Raw genomic sequence first — 27,184 nt, 5'->3', positions numbered from 1 at the left:
CAGTGTTTGCTTATTTTCATTGCGTTTTTTTATCAATTCAACAAATTCCATAAAGCCCTGTGTGGCGACCTTGTTGTGATATACTATTATATATACTACTATACCTTGTTGTGATCTACTTTAGTTCACAAATGTTGAGTGACTTTTCACATGGACTGGTTCGATTCTGATTTCTTAGGTAAATCAAACAGTCTAGATGTAAAAATAAATAAAAAAACTTGTAAAACAATAGACATTTATTCATACAAGTTATGTTTCACAACCCAGTACAGAGATTCTCTGCTTTACAGTCATCTCTGTTCATAAAGCAAAAACTAAAACACAAAGTTTAATTGAACAGTGTTTCTGCAAATGGAAGAACAGAACACGTCTGAAGGCTGAGGTCAGAGGTCGTCATCGAGTAAAAGTTTTTTCTTCTTGGTTCATCCTGCAGACTGAGGTGTTCGTCTGCACACAGTTCTTCAGTGTCATGTGTTTGAGCTGAATTTTGTAGCGTCCTGATAACTTTATTCTTCCGTTCACTGCCCCTTGGCGGCTTCATTTGGGTGTTTCAGCCTGAATCCAGTGCCAGTGCCAGACTGTGGTGACGGTCCAATCAGGAGAAGCTCCCAGTGTCAGCTCACGGTGGAATCTGAGGCAAAAAAAAAAAAAGACAGAAAAGAAAAACACACCACATCAACTAAAACAGACAGTCTAACTAAGTTTTGCTTCATCTCTCACCTTGGAAATAATGAGGTGAGCTTTCTAAAAATGGCTTCCTTATCCTGCCAACCTGTCCGCCGCTGCTGGGCTTTGGGATCAAATTTGAAGTGTAACAGGCTTTCTCAGAGGGATTCTAAGACCTGAAACAATAGGAAAGAGAATCTGGCTAACTAGATAGGTGGGCATTAGGTAGAGTAGCTACGCCATGTGGTCCAACAACTAACTGGATTACTGATGGCAGCAGAAAGAGGCTTTACAATAACAGGCGCAGGAAGATGAGTATTTTTGTCTCTGCAGCCAAAAATGGGAGCAGTTGTTTAGAAACAGGCAGTGAAAGAGGGCAGAAACAGAATTATACATGATGAACAACTTATTTGTGTCCTTTAAATGAGTAGATTAATTAGACACAAGGTGTCTGACAAGTTGTGTATCTGCAGCACAAAGGCCATAGTTGTTGGGTCTTTGTAATAAATTCAAAATTTAACCCTTAAAGACCTTTAAAGTACTTTTGTGTTGACATTCAAATGACTTTTTCTTTCTACCTAAAATCATTCTAAAGTGATTTATGACCATTTATTGTAATATTATCCCCTGCAATTTTCATTATTTCCGTATTTTTCAGTGTAAATCATGTATGTGTTAGATTTAAATCACACAGAAACAGCTGTGTTTTACTTATAGTGTACTGTGGTGGCTTTGTCTTACAAACAAGAGTTTACAATCCATTTAAAGACAAGTACTCATCTCAGAGTCAGGATATTACATGATTTGTTTCATCTGTTCAACCCATGAAGACTCAGAACAATGTTTTGTGGTGACGTCCAAATGAATTTCTCTACATTTAAGTGATTTATCACCATTTATTTTAATATTATCCTTTGCATCTTTCAGTGTTAATCAAGGATTTTTCTATATTTAATTCACTGGTTATGTAAATGATTGTTAAATCTCAGTGTAAATTCAAAGGTTATTTTTTCAAAACAGAAGAAAACACTAGAAAAAGTGACCTTTTCAGCAAAATATATCATTAACTCAACCTAAAAACAAGTGTCTCCACCCACTGTCATTGATCCAGCTCCATGAGTTTTACTGGTGAATCAATGTTGTAGAAGATGACGGTGTTTCCACATTCACTATGGAGCCTCTGAACGTCCAAATGGGTCATATCTGATGACCATGAAAAGATGACAAACTGCATTTTACACCAATTCTTTACATGTATTGATTGAATCAGTTGACTGAACCATCCGTTAGGCCCAAGTCTTTGACACAGTTAATAAAGGGTCTCCAACTTTTTCCGTATTAATATGCATCATTTGGTTTTTCTAAATGTGCCTTTTTGAGCCCGTGTACATGCACACTAAAAATCTGATCACTATCTGATTTCTGGATTTATCAGATTATTCAAGTGACCATGTAAACAGCATAATCTGAAGTTTTATCAGACAACAGCAGTAATCTGATAATGAGAAATCAGATTAACACATCTAGATTTGTTGCCAATACTCCAATGTCTTCCAACATGTGTACAGGTTAATCTGATTTATTCAGTTCTTTTATATCTGTGCATGTGTAAAAACAATTAAATCGCAGAAAACAGAAGTGATGTAGTCAATAGAATAGATTTTTATTGTCATTGCTACAGGAACAATGAAAATCTGTAGCAACATGAACTCAAGACAATAATAATAATAATAATAATAATAATAATAATAATAATAATAATGGATTGGATTTCTATAGTGCTTTTCAAGGCACTTAAAGTGGATCACAGGAAGTTTAAGTCTATCATCACTTACTCTGAAAGAAATCCAAGAATGCACTGAAACATGTGAACCAGGGTTTTTTCGATGGTATTTCTGAGGTGCATGTAAACGTGTCAGATCTGATTATTAGAATTACCTGATTAATCCCAGTTGTTGGATTTTTATGATCATATAAACAGGCTCATTCTTTCAACTGGAAGCCTAGACAGTGTCTGACTGAGCCACTGGGTCTGTCAGTGTTTTTCCAATTCCATGCACTACTTTGCTTTACAGACAGAGATCAATAAATATACATTCATTTTTACTAGAGTTCTGTTTTTCTGGATAAGTAGCTAATAGAAGTAATTTGGGGTCCAATGCAAAATGATTTCAAATAGCACATTTTTATTTGCAATCAAGATTCCTTTCTTATTCTTTGCACAAAATGGAGGTTTAAAAGGAAAAAAACAAAAAAACAGGAATCCCATCAGGATCAGGATCAAATGTTGACCAAGTCAACATTTTAATATCAGTATCAGCTCAGAGTTTCACTATCAGTGTTTGTGAGACTAATTTAATTAAAGTAGTTTTGTTGATGATGTAAACTTGTGTAGGTACTTTTTTTTTTTTTTTACACAGAAAATTGATCAAGAATCATATCAATATGGGTGCCTCTATGAAACTGGTCCCTAAAAGCAGGACATGGGGGCTAAAAATGCAAACCAGATGTAGACTAATGTTATGAAGACACTTTGGAAGAACTTTGAGTCTATTTTAAAAATAAATATTTACTGAGATAAAAGAGAAACTATTTTTCAGATAAAACATATTTTTATATTTTTTAATAATATTTTTTATACAAAAATCTGTGTGTAGCATGGTGAAAAGGACCCGAAAATTACACGCAACAATTTTTTGAATATCTTTTTATGCTCTCACAGGTACATTTTGTGAATCAAAGTAAATATGAAAGGCAGAGTGTTTCACAAAAATGGCCGCTGTTGCAAAATCACTCGCAATTTATTTGTGTTTAAATGGACAAGTTCTGCATGCAACGCGTGCAGGATGGACACGATGAGTTACACACAAAACCTGGAATGAGACTGAAATTCATGAAAAACCTGCATGTGTGGATTAGAAAAACCACTAGGATCGTCAAATTTAACACAGTGTCTTGATTTATAGCGGTATATAAGACCATTTCAAGCCATGTTTTCAAGATCAAATACACAGACATAGGCATGGGAATCGTTAAGAATTTAACGATTCCAATTCCATTATCAATATTGCTTATCGATCCAATTCCTTATCAATTCTCTTATCGATTCTCATTGGGTGAGGGAATAAAAGAGTACAAATGGGTGTGTTTGCATTAACTGTCTTTTATATTTCCATCTCTGCACAGAAAATATAACATATACAGTATGTACAAATAATAATAACAGATGATGCCGGGCCCGGTTTGGGGGGGGGGGGGGTGTGCAGTGAAAGTGAAACTAAAGTCGCTTTACTAATTCCTCTATTGCTACATTTCTACTACGTGGAACCGGTTCGACTTGGTTCGCCTTGTCTCCTGTTGTTGTGCACCTCATTTCCTTTCCCTTCTTACCTTCAGAAACTTGTATATGAGGAGTTATGACATTTGTTGCCCACACTGGAACCAGAACCGGCCTGGCGTTCACTCTGCCGCTACATTCACAAGCACCGCTAATACGTGACATTCCTGTAAATGATTCACATGCTGTGAACACACGTTTGAGGATATTGGAGGGATTCCACCCTTTTGAAGACATGGAAGCTTTGCAAGTGTTCCAAGTAAGTGGACCTGGTGTCATCTTTTTAGACCGTTTCTGTCTCAACACTATGTTGGCTACGTTCTGACTAAAACAATGCAGCGTACGTGTGACGTCATCGTGCATGCACAACAAAGGCGGAATCGATAAGCAGAATTGTTAAGCAGGCAGGCAAACGATTCCAAGCAATCGAACTACTGGGAACCAGTTCTCAAAAAGAACCAGTTCTTGATTCCCATCCCTACACAGACACCTAGGTAGCTTTTCCTGTCCCAGTTTTGGTCCTATTTTTGGCCCCAATATTTTATTAAAATTAATTAATTTTGGGATGGCTCATAAGAAGAGTATAATTTGTTTTTGTTTTTTTTTCGCATTTATCGGAGACCATCATTAGATACATCCTGGAGGGAAATATGTCTAAATTTCTCTTTTATTACTGGGTCTAAAAAGCTGGAAAAGTGCCAGATACCAAAATAAACCCAGTTTCATAGAAGCACCCAAATAATATCAATATAATCAATATAATCAAGAATTCACATATTGATGTAGAATATTATCAATTTCCATCTGTTCAGAACGTGAAGTATAATATTCCATTTATAATCACATGCAACCACTGAAATGCTCTTTGGTGCATATATCCAATGTCTGACTGTTCACCTGTTTTCAGACTCAAGTGAAACAACAAAGACGTCAAAAATAAATGGAAACCATCTTTGACTTCAACAAAAAAACTGAATTCTATTGCAATATAAAATGATCTTATATTATAATTTCCCTCCCACGCACTGAGTTACTAAAGTATCACCCTGAAGACAGTTATTGTGTCTTGGCTTTCACTTACCTTCTTTACCACCATGACTATAATATGGGGGAAGTCCAGCAGCAAAGCAAGCTGTTAAATATATTATATGAACCCACGCATGACACCTCAGAGCATGTTTCCAAAGTAATACTTACACGCATGCATTTGAAAGAGACTTAACTTTCAGCATCGGTTGTTGCATAGCTGTGGCTCTTTTCCCGCCCACAAAAACACACCTGCCATATGTTCACAGACCTGTAGCTAACTTTGGCCAACTTATAATTATGCGTCAAAGCAAATATTTGTACCTTTTTAATTGTGGTTCAACACTCTCTATAAAGAAATTAAATGGGTTTGGCACAGAACATGTTAGAAAATTACAGATCAAGAATGAGCTTTTAATGAGAGCCAGCACACGGAGAAGAACTGGCAACGACAAAGGAGGAAAAGGAAATATTTAATCATGATCCATAGCTGAGGACAAAAGGACGACAAATATGGAAATTAATTGGAAGTACTTACTCATACACAGCAGTTGCTATTTTCTTCTGTGGGCTGCCGTCTTCACTGGATGATATTTTGAAGATTTTCGTTCCCTCTGGGTCTTCAGGTCCTTCTTGTGTCGTCAGGAACCAAAACCTCATGACGACGAAGCAGAACTTTCGTCCTGTAGTGGAGAAACAGTTTATGAAATAATAAAATAATCCTTTTGCCACTTATTGATGAGCCCATTTACATGCAAACCAATACTCCGATTTCTGGAGCTGTCAGATTATTCAAGTGACCATGTAAACAGTGAGTCTGTTTGCATGATCATAAAAGTCTGACAACTGGGAGTAATCGGATAATTGTAATAATCAGATCTAATGCATTTACATGTATTTAAGAGGTGCAATAATCAAAAAACCCTGGTTTGGATGCTCCAGTCCATTATTGGATTTCTTTCTTTCGGATTTGTACGTAGAATCAAACTTCTGTTACTGTCTTCTGCTAATGTTTGACTACGTAACTTCTGTTCTTTACAATTTTAATTGTGTTTAGACATGCGCAGATGTAAAAGAACTAAATAGCTCAAATTAACCTGTATACATGCAGGAAGACATTGGAGTACTGAGGAGAAATCCAGGTGTGTTAATTTCATGTCTCATAATCAGATTACTGCTGTTTTCTGATAAAACAAATCAGATTATGCTATTTACATGATCACTTAAATAATCTGATAACTCCACAAATGGAATAATGATCAGAGTATTGGTGTGAATGTAAACATAAATGTATGTAAATTCAGTATAATCTGATATGTTTTATCAGGTAACAGCAGTAATCTTATTATGAGAAATCGGATTAACACACCTGCATTTCTCCCCAATACTCTGATGTCTTCATGCATGTATACAGGATCATCTGATTTATTTCATTCTTTTACGACTGTGCATTTGTAAAAACACTTAAAATTGTGGAAAACCGAAGTTACGTAGTCAAATGTGAGCAGAAGACAAAAACAGGAGGTTTGATTCTACCATAACTATGTATATACGCACTCCAATAGAAATCTGATAATGGACTGGAGTGTCTAAACCAGGGTTTTACAATTATTTCTTTTCTTAAGTACATGTAAATGCGTTAGATCTGATTATTACAATTATCCGATTACTCCCAGTTATTGGATTTTTATGCTCATGGAAACAGGCTCAGTGAATCAAACAGTTGCAACTTTTGCCCTTTTCCCCCAAAAAGGTTCATAAACTTGTTTCTAGATATTTTAATGAGGATATATTATGTACTAGCACGTTGACCTGTTGGGAACCATGGATCATATTAATACTGATATCTAGGGACTTAAGTTAGTAAATGTGTCGTGTTTTTGACTTCATTTCCTTGTCATGCAGAATGGTACTGTGCTTCCTGTCAACCGTCATGGGTAACACAACATGTTTGTAAGGCTATTGTATTAAAAAATGACTAATATCTCCCAAACTACTGGTCCTATCAACTTGCCGAGATGGGACTATTCCTCAACTGAAGTTACCAAATTGGCCAGTTAAAAACTTGCAGATACACACACACACACACACACACGCGCTCTGAGACCTTCCAGTATTATGATATAGATTGTTTTAATATCTTTTAACTCATCAGTAGATGAATCAACTAGACATTGCCACTTTAAAGTTCTATAAAAAACTGAAATTCAATACCGAGACTAAACCTCAGTTAAAAAAATCTCCAGGTCAAGAGCACAGACAGTTTTATGACCTCTGAGTAACGGCATCTATTACTGCAGAACTATGTTGGTTCTGCTTTGACTTCCGAAGTTCCGCTTCCCCACACTGTAAAAAACACTCAACTGTCCCAGCATTAATCCATAACTGACCTCTGCATGTGCCTGCGTGGTTTCATGTACGGTAACACGAGCTCACCGTATGTATCAAAGGTTACAGAGACATCCTCCGGCAGCAGAAATATAATATCATCTGTTGTGACCGTGAGCTGCTGTCTCTGGGCTTTGGTGAGAGCCTTGCATTTGGTCTCCACATACTCCATCATCTGGACACACAAAGACACCATCACACACCGACAGGGAGACGTCACTTTGTATTAGACTCCATGTGTTTGAGTATTTGTATAAATGCTGATGTGTTACCTCATCTGACACGACTCCCTTTAGCCGGTGGTATCTGCCAGTGGACATTAACTCAGACACATGAACCAGAGCCTGGCGGACAAGGAACGACATCAGTGACGGTCACAGGTGTCTTTAAGTCACAAACACAGGCTGTAGCATAATTACAGATGCGCTTATTGATTATTTTTGTAATACAATAATCTCGATTATTTTCTTTGATTCGATTAAATGACTATTTGAATAAATAAAAAGACAGTAAAAATGGGCCAGATGAAGCGAAAAAGAACAGTGTCAAAAAATAGAGGTTCACCTATTACTTCTCAAATAGATTAATTTATTTGCTTAAGAACTCTATTTTATTCAACTGTTTACAAAATTCCAGTATCAGTTGTAGAAAAAAAAAGATCTAATCAATATTAATTTAAAAATCTGAAAAGGACTAAAATATGTAAATGCACTATTAACTTTAATAATAATATTTTTTCTTGCTTGTATAAGTGATATTTTAAGTCTGTGAACTGGGGCTGTACGATTTGGCCAAAAATAAAATCCTCTAAAAATTAGATTTTTGATTTCGATTGGTGGTGATGTTTTACTCAGCATGTTGTTTTTGGGTGCAGCTTGCATTGCAGCGCACTGCTCCCACTGTGGTGTGTGATGATGTTTGAGGTGCTGAAATAAGTTGGTTGTGCTGCTGTCTTTGACAGATACTGCCTTCAGACAGAGTTTATAGCGAGGAATGGCTTGGTCTTCATCGGACACTTCGAAGCCGTACCAATTCCACACAACTGACTTGCTCTTGCTTTTTTCAGCCACAAACTTCTCACTCTCCTTAGCGTACGCCATTTTTGTACTGGTCTGTGCAGACCAAAGACTAAGGAGACCACTCTCACAGTTAGGAGGAGGAGCCTACGGTAGCCCAGAGGAGGAGCCTACGGTAGCCCGGAGGAGGAGCCTACGGTAGCCCAGAGGCACGCCGCCCGGAGACACGAGAGAAATAAAATTCGATTTGGTGATTACCCTTTTTTAAACATTGTCCCAATTACATAATCCAATTTCGATTTAAAATCGATTAATCGTGCAGCCCTACTGTGAATCTCTAGGAACTCCTTATTAAACAGTACAAGAATATAGAAAGGTTATGTACAATCTAATTATTAGTCAAATATGCTCTGCTATTAGCTGTATATATCACTTCAGTTGTAATATGTATGTTCAATAAAAGTTTATTAGCATATTTATAGTGTTGTAGTTCCAGCAAAGTCTCTTTTGTTCTGATACTGAACAAAAGTACAAACTGCTATCCCCGTGTCACAACATATTTGAGTTCATAAAAACATATTTAAACATTTTTATCCAATATTGATCACAATTGTAGTTTGACGTCATAGCTAAAGCGTTATGTTATACTTAGTATCAATTTCTTATGAGAACAGTATGTTTTGTACATTTGTGTGAAGTGAAAAAACAAAAAAATTCATTTTGAGTCTGTGTCACACAGCAGTAATTTAAGTATTTTTACCCCAAAATGTTATTTCTGTAAATTGTATCCTGTGTTATGTGAAAGTACTTACTGAGACCTGTTCATACATGTATTAAACATGGAGATGAGTTGTTTAATTTAAACACAGAGCTTATTGAACATGAAATGTGTCCCCATGTCACCGCTTGATCTGGCCCAAATGTGAAACAGACATGTCTAAAAATGACAAATAACTTGTCCTTTATTCCAAAACCAGCTGAAACAACAACCATAAAAAGTATAAAAGTAAAAGGATATATAAACTAGAAGCACTCGGAGAGCGCAGACCTCCGCCAAGGCTGATCAGTGGCCCCCCCCCGTGGGCCCCCCCACGCCAAGGAGGTTATGTTTTTGCCAGGGTTTGTTGGTTTGTTTGTTTGTCTGTCCGTTAGTGTGCAACATAACTCAAAAAGTTATGGACAGATTTTGATGAAATTTTCAGGGTTTGTTGGAAATGGGCCCCCCCGTGGGCCCCCCCACCCCCGATCACCACCAAAATTTAATCATTTCTTCCTTATCCCATTTCCAACAAACCCTGAAAATTTCATCAAAATCTGTCCATAACAAAATCTGTCCAAAATCTGTCCTGGCAAAAACATAACCTCCTTGGCGGAGGTAAAAATATGCATATAGAAATAACAACAATAACAACAGTATAAAAGTTTATATAAAAATATCTATACGTTTGTGTTGATCCTGGCATCATGTACGTCACAATAAGTGTCCGAGTGAAACACAACGGTGGAACCAATGCTTAGCAGCAGCAAAACTAAGGAACTGAAGCTTCAATTCTGGAAAATTGTAAATCAACTAAATTTTTTAATTGATTAAGTTGATTAATCATTTCAGCTCTAGACACAATATACTGTTCAGTATTTATCGAGGGGTTACAACGACTTCGGCTCCAACTTACTGTCAGTACGCAAGTATCTGAAAGCGTAATACTCACGACAGCCACTAGATGAGGTTCTGAAAACCTGTGACCCACATAGACCTACACTGAACATCTCAAACTACTTAGTCAAGTTTTTTTTTTTTTTTTTTTGAGTAGTTGATTTTTTACTGTTTCAAAGCCAGTTTTTTTCTTTAGCTCAACCGTTACATTTTTAGACTGGGGTTTAAAGTTAGTTTTAAATATTGCTGTAACCCCACGCTGATTCTGAAACTTAATCAATGACCAAGAATAAACCTAAAGGTTCAGTGTGTGATATTTAGTGGCATCTAGTGGTAAAGTTGTAGACTGCCCCCACCTGAAAACTGTATATCTCATTCTCACCTCTGACGGTCACTAAATTTGAAAAAGCCTTATTTCTAGATCATATTCAAACATAGGAAATGTATATGCCACTGGACATTAGATTCCACCTGAAAAATGAAGAAAATCATTTGGAGCAACTATAGAATCATGGTGGACTATCCCTCTGTAGACATACATGGTTCATTTTCAGGTCATGAAAACCCAACACTTTACATTTTCTGGTGATTATACACCAGTGAATACATGTTTTATGAATATTATATTTTCATATATTTCCTTTTTTTGCAAATGGGTGCCCCTAAATGTGCACAGTGAAATGTTCAATTTAGAGTCAAACCTAAATTGAAGTTTAAAGATCGGTTGAACTGGATTCTTTATCAATTACAAGTTAGTTTAAAAGTTTGGTGTAAAACAATTTAAAGTTCAGCACAGATGTAATCAGGTCTAAAAATGAACCCATTTTGTGTAGATTAGCCTTATTGTTTGGAATTTAACCAAGAACCAAGAATTACATTAAGAGTAGCTTTACTTCCTTAACAGTGAGAGTTAACTGGTGGGTGCTTAAACAGCTGATGTTTGCCAACACACAATATAACTGACTACAGATATGGTTCCAGCCCACATATTGTTGTTTGTCCTAAACATTCATCAACTTCCCCCTGAAACATAAACAGACAGACTGGTATGGGTAAAACCTGACTCTCATCATTTAAATAAAGCATATGTGGGCTCCCAATTATTCCCATATATTATATTTACAGGGTTCCACAGGTTTCTACAAGTTCATTTTAAGTCTTTTAAGACCTTTTTAATGCCCATTTCACAGACACACTCCTGGAATTCAGGAAAAGGTATTTATTCACTCCAACACCTTGATTCCCACTGTTTCGAGTCATTTCTCTCCGGGGCTACAAAGTTAGCAATAATTGGTTCTTAATTTCAATATAAATTGTCGGGTTGGAACGGGTGGAACTGAGTCGACTAATGTTAGGCTTCTTTCTTCGCAGCTTGGACATTTAAACACAATACAAAAACAAGTTTATGGCAACTTAACTTAAGACCTACCGTATCAAATTTAATACCTTTTAAAGACTTTTTAAGGTATTAAATGCAGATACGTAAATTCAAAAGTTTTAAGAACCCGCGGGAACCCTGTATTTATGTAATACATGATTGAAATGGGAAAGGGGCTTCCAAAGGCTGCTCTGTATAGAAATGAAAGAATTAATCAAATTGAATCAATTAAAAAAAATATTCAATTACAATTTTCCTGAATCAAAGCTTTGTTTCCTTAATTTTGCTGCCACCTAACATCGGTTCCACTGTTGTGTTTCACACGGACACTTACTGTGATGTACATGATGCCAGGATCAACACAAACAACATGTAGTGTAGTTCAGAAGAGACGAGGACAAAAAGGCAGAACATGTCTATATGTTCACTTTTCTACATTGGAACCATCCCTTACTCCATTAAACTTTTAATTTTTCACGCAAACATTAAAACTATTTGTCTTTATTTTTTTCAGTTGTTTGTTAGTTCAAGCTTAAGTTGTTAATAAGTTTTATCCAAATGTGTTGAAGACTGCAGGGCACAGATTGTTTGTAGATGTCATTGGACTTGCTTGTTTGTTTATATATATGTATATGTATATATATATATATATATATATATATATATATATATATATATACACACACACACACATACATACATACATACATACTTTTATACTGTTGTTGTTATTTCTATATCCACCTGAGACCCAGGAAAGTAAAAGTTTTGGCCTCTTTTTTTCATTAAATTGCCTTCATTGGAAACAGTGTGATGCAACAGTTTTTTTTTTTTCACATGCATATTTTTTTACGGAATGTCTTTTGCAGTTTTTGCCAGTAAACCTGTGAAACTCTACTGGAACAGAAATGCATGGGTGGGTCTAATTGTTCCAGATTCATTTACTTTTATACTTTTTGTGGTTGTTTCAGCTGGTTCTGGAATAAAGGACACGTTGTTTGTCATTTTCACATGTCTGTTTCACATTTTGTAATATTTTTTTTTTGCTAATTCAAATAATCGTTTAATCGAATCGAACAGGAGAAAATAAACGACAGATTAATCGATAATAAAAATAATCAATAGCTGCATCTGTATCAGCAGGTTACCTGCTTGGCTCCTCTCTCAAACTCCACTGACTCCAGGTCTACCTCAAAGTAGAGCCTGATCAGGAACATGAGGACTTTACAGCGGACCCATGTGATGTGGTCCGGGGATCCCACCACAGAGATGTCCGGGCGGGAGGGGCGGCTCTTCTCATCCCCGACCTTCGAACACAAATGTCTGTGTGTCTGACCGGCGAACACCAGCCTCAGGCTGCACAGAGGCCGGACTGGACCCGCACACACCCCCCCGCCCTGGACCCGCTGCCTGGTCCTGGTCCCGCTGCTGCTGCTGCTGGAGCGGGTCGGACGGGTCAGGCGGGTCTGGGGGTTCCTCCGGACACCGGGGGTCCAGGCTCCGAGGCCGCCCAGCTCCCTGCACACGGACAGGCTGCCGATCCGCTGCATGACTCTGTTTATCCCTCTGTTGGACTCCAGGACCGGCCTGACACAGCCTCCATTACCGCCGGTGCCTTTGGACACCTTATGCAACTCAACCCATACTTTACCCAGAATGCTTTTGGTGACTGCGGCGTTCAGGGACCGGGGAAAATGTAGGAACAACCAGTCGCGCATAATGGCCTGTAACATCACCTTTAAAAATATTTTATGAGAAAAACGAACATTAAAGATATGAAATACAAAGTTCACAGGTCCAGTGTTTTCCATTTTCATATTTAGAAAAACATATTGTTCAGAGAGCAAGAAACAAGAGTAAAAAGATAGAGTAAGGAGAAAAACTGTTCTTAATTTAGCGTTAGAATTATGTTTAATGGAGGAAATGAGGACAATAAAGGGTATATGTAAGAGATAAAACTTATGTACATGAGTATTAACACATTAAGACTCAGTGCTACTTTTGTGGCAGTTACCGAATTATTTTTTCTCTCTTTCTAACCTTTCTTAATTGTTTTATCAACATTTATTACTCTCTATATTTTGCATGTTTTCAGTGAAAACCAGGTATTTTCCTATATTTAATTTACTGATCATGTAGATATTCATAAAAGTTCAAATTGAAGTTGAGGGATTTTATTGGAGGAACAGATAAAACTGGAAAAAAAAGTGACTTTTTTGAGCAAAGATATCAATAACTGAACATAAAAACATTCACAATGGAGCCTCTGAACGTCCAAATGGGCCATACTGATGACCAAGAAAAGATGACAAACTGCATTTTACACCAATTATTTACATGTATAATTAATGCAGTTAATGATACATTTTTTTGAAAAAGTCCCTTTTTCCTCATTTTTTTCTCATTTGATCCAATAACCTTTGAATTTACTCCGAGCTTTAATAAACAACTACACAATCAGTAAATTAAATAAAGGAAAATGCCTGAATTTTCCCTAAAAAAACGCAAAATGCAAAGGATAACATTATAATAAATGGTGATAAATGACTTGGGAAAGACAAAAAAAAAATCATTTCAAAGTTGTGACTAAAATAGTTGTGGGTCTGTAAGGGTTAAACATAAACCATCAGTCAGTTATTTATGCTGATAAACTGACTATTTAAACTTTCACTTCAGTAATATTTGTGATATTTGTAGTTTGAAGATATAAAGTGGAATAAATCTTGCAGAAATCATGAAACCAGTAACATCTTTCTACATCTCTAGGCATTTCTTCTGCCATCAGTCAAAAAGACAGTAAAACACAGAAGGCAAAACACCTATTTAATGTTAACAATGTTTTGTAGCATGTTTTAGAAGCTAATTTTATCATCCATAGTGTCCAGTCTTCTGAAAAATAACTGAAGCATAAAGTGGAAATACTCAGCATAGTACAACAGCAGAATATTGAGTAACATGTGCAGAGATACATTCATATTAATGTATAAATTCAATCACATTCAACATATTAGCATTTAATGTTACAACTTCACATAGCCTACAACCGCTGTCAGAGAAATAAAGACAAATACATCAACTGCAACTAACTAATTAAAGCTGAAATACTTCATAGTTTGTTTATTTTTATACATCATTTTGCAAAATTTCCATAATGACCTTTCGCAGACACTTTAATTCATGTGGTCTGGGAGGGTTCCATCTACTCCTTCCCTGTGTTTTCACGCTGCAGAAAATCTATTCTGGGATGCTCATATTTTGCCTGATCTCAGTATTTTCAGACAGGTAGATTAAAGATTCAAAGATTTTTTTTTTTATTGTCAATTCACCAAATGCACAGGACATACAGAGATTTTAAATACACCTTCTCTCTCACCTTATTATTAAAAAGCCATGCAATTTCTTTAAAAAAGAGGTGAAAATAGAATGAGAACTAATAGGTGGTATAAAGAATAAACTGTAATAGAATATAAAAAAAAAGTCTAGTGGTGTGAGGTCTGGTGAACGCGAGGGCATTCAACGAAACCCCTCCATCCAATCCACCTGTTTGGCAAGTTCACCAGACCTCACACCACTAGACTTTTTTATGGGGATACCTAAAAGACAAAGTCTACACTATAAGGCCTGCAACACTTGTTGAATTGAGAGCAGCCATTGGACGTGAATGCACGCAAATACCAAGGGAACTGTTTCGTGATGTGTGTGATTCCATTGCTTGGCGTTGTCAGCAGTGTCTGGGCCAGAACGGACGTCAGTTTGAGAACAGGTGGTGACAAAACAATAAAATATAGTTTGTAAATTCTATTACATTTTAAAAATTTAATGAATTGTAATTAACACCTACTTTACAATTATTTAAAGTGTTTTTAAAATTTTTTGGGACACCCTGTATATAAATCTATTTACAATAGCACCAGTTACAGTTATGAGGTAAGGAGGTGAATAATGGATCAAAACAGCAGCAGATACGACAATAATGTAAAGCTTGTAATAAAGTAGACAGTCAGCAAGCATGTCAGAATATCAGAATGTAGCCTACTGAGTCAAGCAAAACAGTTGAGGTGGAGCCTGTGTAAATGTGTGTGTGTGTGTGTGTGTGTGTGGGGGGGGGGCATTGTTGTGGTGTTGTCTGTCCAGGAGAGATCCTGTGAGATGTGCACCCCAGGACCTTGGTGCTGCTCCCCCTCTCCACAGCAGCACTGTTGATGGTAAGAGTGGGATGCCATGAGTGTCTTCTCCTGAAGTCAACCACAATCTCTTTGGTGTTCCTCACAGGAAGAGATTGTTGTCCTTACACCATGTGACCTGTTGACTCACCTCATGTCTGTAGTTGTCTTCGTCATTGTTAGTGATGGAGCCCACCTCAGTCGTATCATCCGCAAACTCCATGATATACAGTGGGGCAAAAAAGTATTTAGTCAGCCACTGATTTTGCAAGTTCTCCTACTTAGAAAGATGAGAGAGGTCTGTAATTTTCATCAGAGGTACACTTCAACTATGAGAGACAAAATGAGAAAAAAAATCCAAGAAATCACATTGTAGGATTTTTAAAGAATTTATTTGTAAATTATGGTGGAAAATAAGTATTTGGTCACCCACAAACAAGCAAGATTTCTGGCTCTCACAGACCTGTAACTTCTTCTTTAAGAAGCTCTTCTGTCCTCCACTCGTTAACTGTATTAATGGCACCTGTTTGAACTCGTTATCTGTATAAAAGACACCTGTCCACAGCCTCTAACAGTCAGACTCCAAACTCAACCATGGCAAAGACCAAAGAGCTGTCCAAGGACACCAGGAAGAAAACTGCAGACCTGCACCAGGCTGGGAAGAGTGAATCTGCAATAGGCAAGCAGGTTGGTGTGAAGAAATCAACTGTGGGAGCAATTGTAAGAAAATGGAAGACATACATGACCACTGATAATCTCCTGCGATCCGGGGCCCCACGGAAGATCTCATCCCATGGGGTCAAAATGATCATGAGAACGGTGAGAAAAAAATCCCAGAACTACATGGAGGGACCTGATGAATGACCTGCAGAGAGCTGGGACCAAAGTAACAAAGGTTACCATCAGTAACACACTACGCCGAGAGGGACTCAAACCTGCAGTGCCAGGCGTGTCCCCCTGCTTAAGCCAGTACATGTCCAGGCCCGTCTGAAGTTTGCCAGAGAGCATATGGATGATCCACAAGAGGATTGGGAGAATATCATGTGGTCAGATGAAACCAAAATAGAACTTTTTGGTAAAACTCAACTCGTCGTGTTTGGAGGAAGGAGAATGCTGAGTTGCATCCCAAGAACACCATACCTACTGTGAAGTATTGGGGTGGAAACCTCATGCTTTGGGGCTGTTTTTCTGCAAAGGGGACGGGACAACTGATCCATGTTAAGGGAAGAATGAACGGGGCCATGTATCGTGAGATTTTAAGCCAAAACATCCTTCCATCAGTGAGAGCACTGAAGATGGAACATGGCTGGGTCTTCCAGTATGACAATGATCCCAAACACACCGCTCGGGCAATGAAGGAGTGGCTCCGTAAAAAGCATTTCAAGGTCCTGGAGTGGCCTAGCCAGTCTCCAGACCTCAACCCCATAGAATAGTTGTGGAGGGAGTTGAAAGTCTGTGTTGCCCAGCGACAGCCCCAAAACATCACTGTTCTAGAGGAGATCTGCAGGAGGAATGGGCCAAAGTACCAGCTACAGTGTGTGCAAACCTGGTGAAGACACAGGAAATGTTTGACCTCTGTCATTGCCAACAAAGGTTATGTTACAAAGTACTGAGTTGAACTTTTGTTATTGACCAAATACTTATTTTCCACCATAATTTACAAATAAATTCTTTAAAAATCCTACAATGTGATTTCCTGGATTGTTTTTTCTCATTTTATCTCTCATAGTTGAAGTCTACCTCTGATGAAAATTACACACCTCTCTCATCTTTCTAAGTAATAATGGATTGGATTTATATAGCACTTTTCTAGACACCCAAAGCACTTTACATTATTGACCCATTATTCATTCACTCTCACATTCACACACTGGTGGTGGTAAACTACATTTGTAGCCACAGTTGCCCTGGGGCAGACTGACAGAAGTGTGGCTGCCAATTTGCACCTACGGCCCCTCTGACCACCACCACAGATTCATACACCAGTGTGGGTGGCACTGGGCGCAGGGAGGGTGAAGTGTCTTGCCCAAGGACACAACGGACTGACTAGGACAGAGCAGGACTCGAACCGCCAACCCTTCGGTTATTGGATGACCCGCTCTACCACCTGAGCCCCAGCTGCCCTAAGTAGGAAAACTTGCAAATCAGTGGCTGACTAAATACTTTTTTGCCCCACTGTAGTTGGTGCTGTGGGTTTGGTGCACAGCTGTGGGTCTTGGAGGTATTACTGCTGAACAGTCGTGATTTCTCATAGACTGCAAGGGAAACCCGGCTTCCCCTAAAATTATAAAAATTAAATGGTTAAATATGTTCAGTTGTGTTAACATTTCATTGACTACAAATGTGTTAGAACACGTTCATCTCACAGATGAGTTCATTCAGAATCAGCTTTATCACAAATCAACGGACGTGATGTTTTTCACTTCTCATACATTCCCGTTGTGCTGTTTTCTCACATGATCTCTGCTCAGTGCATTTGCCCGTAGACGCCGGGCATCTCTGGGCTTCAATGGGACTGAGTGGAACAGTTTTTTTCATTGCCTCAAAACTGGACTTTAATTGGATAAATGCCACGATGTTGTCCCGCCCCCAGATGCCGGGTGTCTCTGGGGGTGAATGGAGCTGTGGGTGGAGCTCGACCAGGCTGGACGCCAGAATCCCACGTGCTGATTGGAGGATCAGCTGAAAAGCTGAATCCCGTTTGATTGACAGCTATTTTCAGATCTACTCCTTCACTGACACAGTTCAGTTTAATACCGTCGCGCATTCTGCTGTGAAATGGAGAGAGAAACCACTACGAAATTACTCGTTCATTTCTTGCACTGTAAATAAAACACACTCATTGGACTTCCTTGTTTCAATTTAACATAATTTCAGCGTTTTCTTGTTTCAGTTACATAATTTAATCATTTCTTGTTTGAGTTTAATATCGTTTTGTAGATAGTTAAATCAATCAAACTGTGGGCTAGGTCGGAGTGAAAGGAGCATCTCTTGTTTAAAAAGGCTGAAGTCTTATATTCACAACACAATGAGCCAAGGCCATCTAAGCAGCCTAGCTCTGCTGGCCATTAAGAGGACACTGGTCCAGTCCCTGGAAAAGACGTCTACTTGGTACGATAAGGGAACTGACCATTTTCTTAAAAAGGGAACGGAGGGCCGAATGTATGTTTAAATAACTTGACAATTTTTTTTTTTTTTTTTTTTTTGATGTAAGCCGACAATGAGCTTCCCCTGTCTGAAAGACGAGCAGCCGCCACTGCATATAGCCTAGTATAACCTGCTACTCATACTGCTGATAATGTGGCTGATGTTTTGAGATTTTATAATTTGATATCATTTGAATTTTGATGCATGAATTTTCACAAAAGACACCAAAGACCAATACTTGTACTGAAATTTTACAGAAGGACATAGAGTTGAGGAAGTTTAACCTCCTAAGACCCAACAATGCAGTTTTTTTTGCCTGATTGGGTCAAGAGTTTTACAGCTTAAAAACAAACAAGCAAAAAAAAAAAAAGTAAATTCTATAAAAATATAAGTACAGATAAAATAACAAATACTAAAACTGTTGCATCGTGCTCTTTCCAATCAAGACAATTATTTCACGTAAAAAAAAAGCCCAAACTTGTACTTTTCTGGGTCTGTGAAAGTTGACGCAGCATTGATGCAATACTCACCATATCCACTAGAGGGAGACACATACTCATTTATGTCCGGTATTTTGAGCTCGTGTGTTTTTTTTTATGAAGAATGAAAGTACTAGAAGCAACTTTAAATACGTGTTTGTGAGGATTATTAAGGCAACAAAGACAGAAAAAAACATGAAATATGCCGGTAAAATTACATTCGCACGCGCCGGTAGTTTCATCGTGCTTTGTTTTCTACACAGGTGCCCAAAAATGATTGTGAGAAAATGTTAAATTTGATCAGCAGACCAAAACATCATTAAATCCCCGTTGTTCTTGGTGATTGCAGGTCATCGCCGTTTTACCGGAGTTATATTTTAATTTTTGTTTTTTCTTCTTTTTTTTTTTTTACTCCCTCTCTGCCGCCCCATGCGCACGAGCGGAGCAGACACCTGCGCGCGGCCCCGCCCACCTGAAGTTGTCCAACTAATTGTATTGATCAATAATTAGCAGCGCAGCACTTAGTTATCTAAAACAGGATGTATCATAGTAATTATGTGTGTCAGTAAAAATGCTTTTTACATCTGTGAGTCGAATGGAGCTGAATATTAACGAGTTGTGTTTGTTGGAGGATCTGGAGATAAACACAGTGAAGAGTTGGAGTCCAGACTGGACTGAGGTTTATCACAGGATCATGGATGACAGAACAGCAGGAGATGAAATGAGGCACAAAAGTAGAAAACAGGAAGAAAAGAAAATAAGCAGTAAGTGTAAATGTCTATTTTTCACATATATGGCCAGACACCTGTCAGTATCACTGTACAAATCCCTCGTTTATTTAATATATCGACCAACAGTTGATGTCTAAGTAAAAATGTTGGGAAAGAGACAAATATAGGGTCATGTAGGCACAATTTTCCAACATGTTTTGTCATTTTATTAGATAGATAGATAGATAGATAGATAGATAGATAGATAGATAGATAGATAGATAGATGTACATTATTGATCCCAAATAAGGAAATTCAGTGCAGCAGCAGCATAGCACACAGTTAAAAAAAAAAAAGAAAGAAAGAAACATAGAACACAAGAGTAAACATACTATGCATAAAGAAAGAAGTATAACATATAAAAACAGACCTGGATAAAAAAAACAACAACAACATCAATAACAACTGTAAGGTACAAAAATAAATTGCAATATTCAATATGATGAAAGTGCAAAATGGCATTTAAGTACAGTGACTCCAGGTTTAAACATCAGACAGAAGTGAGTTATTGAACTCAAAATTGAACTGAAATTGCTGTACTATGCAACATGGTGCATTGATATACATCATATGTATAATTTTTTACTATTTCCTGCTTTTATTTGGAATGTCCATACAAACAAACTATTCATTATGAAACAGTCACTCCGGGTTTGTTTGTTTGTGTTGCCTTCATGCAATTTTCTTTTCTGTATTTTCTGCGATGGGAAAGAATGCAAAGTGCCCAAATGACCAGAAATATTGCCATCAGCAGCATAATTTGCAACACAAAGATATAAATAAATGATATATGCAATATGAAATAATGGACATGTTAACATGTGTATCGGTCTTTAGAAGGATCAGACTACATTGGACTAAGTTACAGGATTATTTACACAATGTTGCTGAAAGATTACAATTTAATCTTCTACATTTTTGAGTTTGAGATTTAAAGGTGAATAAATGTAGAAAAACATGAACCTTCTTCTGAAACACTGGCCTGCATGGACTCCACATCTGAGGAAGTGTTAGGATGTTTTTTATGCCAACAGTCGTCTAAATGAGTCTATCGCTGAACAGACTCCTGCATAATGTAATTTCAAGTAAAACAATGGTTTAAAGAATTTTAAGGTCACAAATCTAAGTCAGTGTTTGTTGGATCTAAAGGCAAAACATTTAAATACATTAAGTCTCAAGAAATGCATTAGACAGCCTGTACAGTAGATGCATTTCCAGCTGTAGAATGTAAACCGCTTCAGAATTCAGAGGACACGACCTGAGTGTTTTCAATGCCTGTTTGTAGCAGCTGTACCTGCAGCCGTGGACTCTTTTCCTCCGTCAGGCCACTGAAAGGCACTGTTGTCCACAGCTGAGCTCACTTTGCTGTTTGGAGGCTAAAAAGCATCGACTGACAGGGATAAAGATGTTGCGTTGAACAAACCTCCAGAGTCTCTGAGGGAGGTCAGCGGTGGAGCGTAGGTTAAATATAGAACTCACACTGGAGCAGGAATATGCATGGAATATGACTGAAACATTTTAGTGTGAGATTCAAGTCTTTGTCTGGTTGGGAAGAGCAAGTTTATAGAAATATATGAGCTGTATTGTGTCATAATGAAGCATTTATGAGTTTTGGAGTAAATGTCATTGTCTTTGCAAATACTGAATTATATTTTTGCATAAAATGATCAGTTTTTTAAATATTTCAAAGATGTTTTTACATGTAACAATATGACATTTAGATTTAGTATGAACAATAGGCCAAAGTAAGTTTTATATACATTATTATTATTATTATGAGTATATTTTCTTTCTTTACCCAGATTAAGGAACAAAAACACTGATTTCGTATGACTGATCTGTCTGCTGTGTCTTAATAAACAAGACCTAAATTAATTCATGTATTTTCCGTTGCCCCCACTTTTGCATGTTGTGATTTTAACTTTCATAATGTTCAAGACTAAAATAATTGAATGCTTAAAAGAACAGATTTGGGTTTATATTCTCGCTTTTCTTCATTATCAACGCTTTAGAATAACTTCAGCATGTTAAATCGGAAAATATGTTGTTTTTGTTGTATATTTGGTTTTAATCTGGGCTACAGGTATTGGATTTTGTGTCTGCTGGCAGCGAGCCACGTACAATAGCAGGCACAGGTGTTGACCAAGAAAAAAAACACAAAAACAGAAAGAGAAAGAGAGGGAGGAAGTGATTAGAATTATCATCGTCGAATACATTTGGCATCTCTGCAACAGGAACAGCTTTAAATGGAGCCACAAAGTTTTATGAAAAATTGATGCATGGGTATTTCCAAAAAATAAAAAATTTCTCCCATTTTTTTTTCTCCTGCAGCTTTGAGTCACTCTCAGTTTCAAAATCATTTTTGATCAACAGTAGAGATATCTTTGACTTGAGCGTGGGGTAATGAGAGAAATTAGCACAAATGCTCTAAGTAATAGTTCCTGATTTTTTTCACTCACCAATTATTTTTCAACTTGTTTTTGTATCTGTGCATAAATTAAAAAATCTGCTGAAATTTATTATTCATCTGAGATGTGATTAATATGCAAAATTATGCAAATTAAGATGCAATTAGGCTCCAATTCTCTAGTGGAATTTTCCATTATAATTTAATACAAAGTAACAGAGTAATTGGTGTCACGTGTAATTACGGTTACTCAAGTGCACTTTCAGGCATGCAAATGATTTGCTATATGTTGGTTATCCTATGCAAATGTACCATGTGGTGTTTTAACAAGTTGAGGAAAACACAATGGGCGCCGTGGTTACCCAGTGGGGTTGGAACAAGGTAAAGGCGCCAGGGTGTACTTTATATTTATTTATTTGTTCCAAATAAGACGAGTTGGAAAAGTTTCAGGGCTCAGATTATCACCAGTTACTTACTTTTTCTCTCTCTTTTTATTTGTTGAATTTTAGATGAGCTTTGGAAAGACATCATTGGAAACTTTCATGTCATAACCGTCACCAATCAATTGATGGGAGCAAATTGTTTTGGATGTGACTTATAGGATTTGAGTTAAAAAGGGGGGGGGGAGGGGGGGTTTGGAAAGACGTGCCTTCCAACACGGAAACTGTTGCTTTGAAACACTTTCGATGACATCCCTCGCAGCCCTCGTTTTTCACTCTGAGAGTTGTTTATGTTCATTACAAACTCTTCTACCCCTTCAGTTTGATCGGTGATGCTGCAAAAGAAAAGAAAAAGAAACAGAGGCCAGATACATGAACGTTGTGTCCAGCAGAGAACAGGAAAAGCACAATTATGTAACTGATATCTGTTAAATAGAATGGAAGTTCTGTAACTACTCAGAGGGGAAAATGTGTCGCTGAGCCCTTCCTTCTTGGGAGGCAAATTGATTTTAAATTGTTCCGATGCTGGTTCCATGTCCTGACATCTCTCTCTCTCTCTGACACACACACTCCTGTGAATCTGTGGCGTATAAAAACATGCACACACCCTCTGCTATCTGTCTTGTTCATGATCAACGCTCTGAACAAAGACATCCTCCCTCCGACCCATCCCTCCCGCGGCACCCCCCCATTCTCCATCCTCTCCCTCTCTCTCTCCGCCTCCACTCGCTCTGCGCTGCTCACACAACTCTCTCAAAGAACATAATCCTTCAACAAAATGGAAACACAAAGGAAACTTGAGCTCAATCCTATAAACGCACGGACACAGCAGACAATGCCTCCTCCCACCCGTCCCCCCCTCCAGCCATAAATGCCCCGTGGCACAGATCAGGCTTTATCAACCCCCCCTCCTCCTCCTACCCCCTTCCTCCTCCTCTTCTTCCTCCTCCATCCCTCCATCCGTCTGTCCTTCTCTTCCCCGATTAGAAACCCTAGCACCTCTTTACCCCCCCCTCGCTTCATCCCGGTGCCAGGATCTTCCCCATACCTCCACATCCACCGTTCCCATGCAGCAGCAGCAGCAGCACATGGGTGGAGGGTGGGGGGGTGGTATTTATTGCTTTGGCTCCCATTCACACAAAAATGATTCATGTCTTTAATTTGAGAGTTTGACTGAGCTGCCATTTTCCGAGTTGACGTACAGGTAGAAAGTTCACCTGTGTTTTCCTTCCACACATTTTCGTCTTTTTCTTGGCTGAACCAAACTGTCTGGACTTTGTAAAATCAAACATCTGTGTCCCAATCTACGTTTTTTTTTTTGTTTTGTTTTTTTTTGTTACTGATGATGTTGTTGAGTTTCTGTGGGTGGTACATTTCTTGTCGGCTGCAACGATAAATGTTCTTTTTCTCCAATTTTTCCCAAACAAAGGTTCGCTGTAGCGGTGTAACTCAAAAACACATAATTTCCTGTTCCAAGTAAAGTTAGCATCAGTCGGTAAACAGGACAACGTAATCCAACGGTGTTTCTGTGAAAATGTGCTGGTTTAAAATCATCTGTGACATAGAAGTGTGTTTAACGAAGAGCTAAAGTTAGTGTATTGTGGAGCAGTTCCTCAACTCCTAAAAAACTCCCAACTCTTTGAAGAAATAAAATGTCTAAATTGTCACAGCATGATCAAACTCAATTCAATAAAAATAAAAAAAAAACGAAAAAAAGATGCATTTTCTGTCAAGCCTTCATCAAGGAGCTCAAGAAACGTAGAAAACCTAAAGGTACAATATGTAACATGTAAAGGAATGTATAATAATCAATCAGTGAATATCAGTATACAGTATATCCGTGCTTTATTACTTGCATCGGGTGAATGGATTTTAAACTATGTAAAAAGTGAGTGTTTCCAAACTTTCACAGTTGCCTATATCCCAAATAACCTTTACTGACATGAATTTTCTGTAATAATCTAAACGTTGACATTTATATTCACTCCTGAGTCTGTCAGTGCCTGTTTTCCTGAGCATCAGTAACAAAGTGCCTCACTATCAATTATGTTAGCTTAGAAATGGAGTAGCTAGTGATACCAAATGACCACGTCAACACACATTCCATCGTAAACATACCATAAACATACAATCTCATATGAATTTAATATGTGACAGTGGTTCAGGCTTGTGAAGTTTCAGCAGTTTACGTAGTTGTGAGAGCTGTTTGTTGGCTAACCCCACTTCTGCTAGCAAATGCCTTGGTTAGCTTTATTTGCGATAACAGCCTGTGTACTGATTTCTACATAAAGAACATGGGTTGAATTATCAGTGAAAAATCCAAAGGGTGATATCTATGGTTAAATTATTCAATGTGTCTTGTTTGTTCCTTTACAAGTAACAACACAGTGCAAGCTTGGAAATGGAATTCGCAAACAGCAACAAACAAGCATCTCAACACAACACAGACTCAAACACAAACATCCTGTAAGTACGCAAGCACCTTTTGTACCTGTTATATATAAGGTTTATGAGGCTTGTCTGTTTCATCCACAGAGCGCATCATTTATTGATGTTAGCATAGTCTATTTCTAAATAACTCTGTTAGCTAAATCCATGATAATAGCATGTGCACTGATTTTTATGTGTAGTTTATATATATGTATCCTGCTAATGCTAACTCATCTTTATTGTCTCCATTCTGCTTTTTGGCGGTGTTAGCCAATATTAGCTTTGAATTGCACTCAGCTCATGTCAACCAACAACAATATGTGGCTCAAAATGTGCAAATTTTACATATTAAACCTTTATATTTTATTGAAGTTGTTTTATGTATTTTAAAAGCTTGTACCTTCATTTGTCAGAGTGTGTATGTAATAATATATCATCTTATAGGTAGCACCACTAAATCAGGTCATCTGTCATACATTTATACATTTAATTTGCCTATGGGATACTTACACATGATGCAACAGCACTCATAGTGAAGTGTTAAATTGCATCTGCATTCTCCCTCATAATTATTCGTTTCTGTATTTATCAGTAAACAAGACTGAAAAAACTGAAATGCTTGGCCTTGCCCTGCAAATAAATTGCCTTACTGGTTATGATGCATTTACTTCGCTAAAGTGCCACACTTCATTGCATCAGGCTTGATAACGCTACTCAAAACTGTGCAGATATATTGTGATCTTAACTTCATATTTGAGTGATTCAGATGCAGATATACAGGAAAGATACGAGGGGAGGAGGCTTGTGGCTTTGGCAATGTAGGTCATTTTTATTTTCCACCTTTGACTTAACCCCTCTGTCGCTGTTTGCCATTAGACCTGAGCACCAGCTGACGACCTGTGTAAACCCCCACCCCACCCCACCCCCCCACCCTCCTTAAATGAGAGAGATTCCTGCAGCAGCAGTGCCAAGGTGGCCCTCAGAGGTGGAGACGAGGTGGGTGAGGTTTTTGATCTACTCTAATCTGGTTTTCAACAGAAGAGGAGAGGATGGCGAGGTGGTTGTTTGGCGCTGGTTCTGGGACTCTCTGTGACTGGTGTGGTCTTCGGAGAACCACTCACCGCCCCCGTGCTCTCCTCCGGTTGCAGGCTCGGGGAAGGTAAAACAGGCTCTCTCCCTCCTTCAACCCCCCATTCCCCTCCATCCCCTCCTCCCTCCACCTCCAACTGCTGATTAAATCAACCCTAGCACGATAACGTAGTCAAAGTAGGCCGCTTCACTCGCTGACACAGGAAGAGGAAGTGCCCTGGCGCGTACGTTCACCTGTGCCGGCGCTGCCACTACACGCCGTCGCACAGCTGGAGACGAGGCAGCGAGCGTGTTAGATCAGAGAGCAGCGAGGCTCACGTGTTGCGTTTCCTGCTGCTGCTGCGTTTAGTGACCGTCTGAGGCCTGAACAAAAGACGCAACGCATAAAAGGTGTTCTGCTTTAACCTTTCAGCATCAGAGTCACTGGCAGCCTGTTGGAGGGTTTTGGTCACGTCTGAGCCACGTTAGGACTCATGTAGTTTAGGTTCTGTTTCAGCCACGTGTTTAAAGAAAAAAATACATGTTCTCTTTCAAATGGAGTGTAATAACCTTGTAGCTTTTCTGTTGTTAGACTAATGTTGAGGAAAAATCCAAAGAAAAGGATGGAATGTAAAAAGCTTTTAACCTTCAAAGACTCAAACATCCACCGTCGACCAAAAGCATCTATTGATCTAAAATGTTTATACCTGTTGATCCATTAATCCTATCAATCCATGTAAATTATTGGTGTAAAATACAGTTTGTGATCTTTTCATGGTCATCAGATATGACCCATTTGGACGTTCAGAGACTCC

General features: G+C 38.1%; 1 protein-coding gene across 1 annotated transcript; it reads right to left on the bottom strand.

Annotated features, from left to right (window-relative positions):
- Positions 1–221: 221 nt before the first annotated feature.
- On the bottom strand, positions 222–15,851 carry LOC115435828 (m-AAA protease-interacting protein 1, mitochondrial). Its single transcript, XM_030158442.1, has 6 exons — positions 15,780–15,851; positions 12,614–13,201; positions 7,690–7,761; positions 7,466–7,592; positions 5,568–5,712; positions 222–631 (listed from the first exon to the last, which is right to left on the bottom strand). Exons 1-6 carry the CDS (start codon positions 15,849–15,851, stop codon positions 538–540), a joined length of 1,098 nt encoding a protein of 365 aa, XP_030014302.1. The 3' UTR covers positions 222–537.
- Between the last annotated feature and the right edge of the window lie 11,333 nt (positions 15,852–27,184).

Source organism: Sphaeramia orbicularis, chromosome 16, assembly GCF_902148855.1.
Source record: "Sphaeramia orbicularis chromosome 16, fSphaOr1.1, whole genome shotgun sequence".
Taxonomy (NCBI): Eukaryota; Metazoa; Chordata; class Actinopteri; order Kurtiformes; family Apogonidae; genus Sphaeramia; species Sphaeramia orbicularis.
The sequence above is the reverse complement of the archived record's forward strand: the minus strand, read 5'-3'. Positions and strand labels throughout refer to the sequence as shown.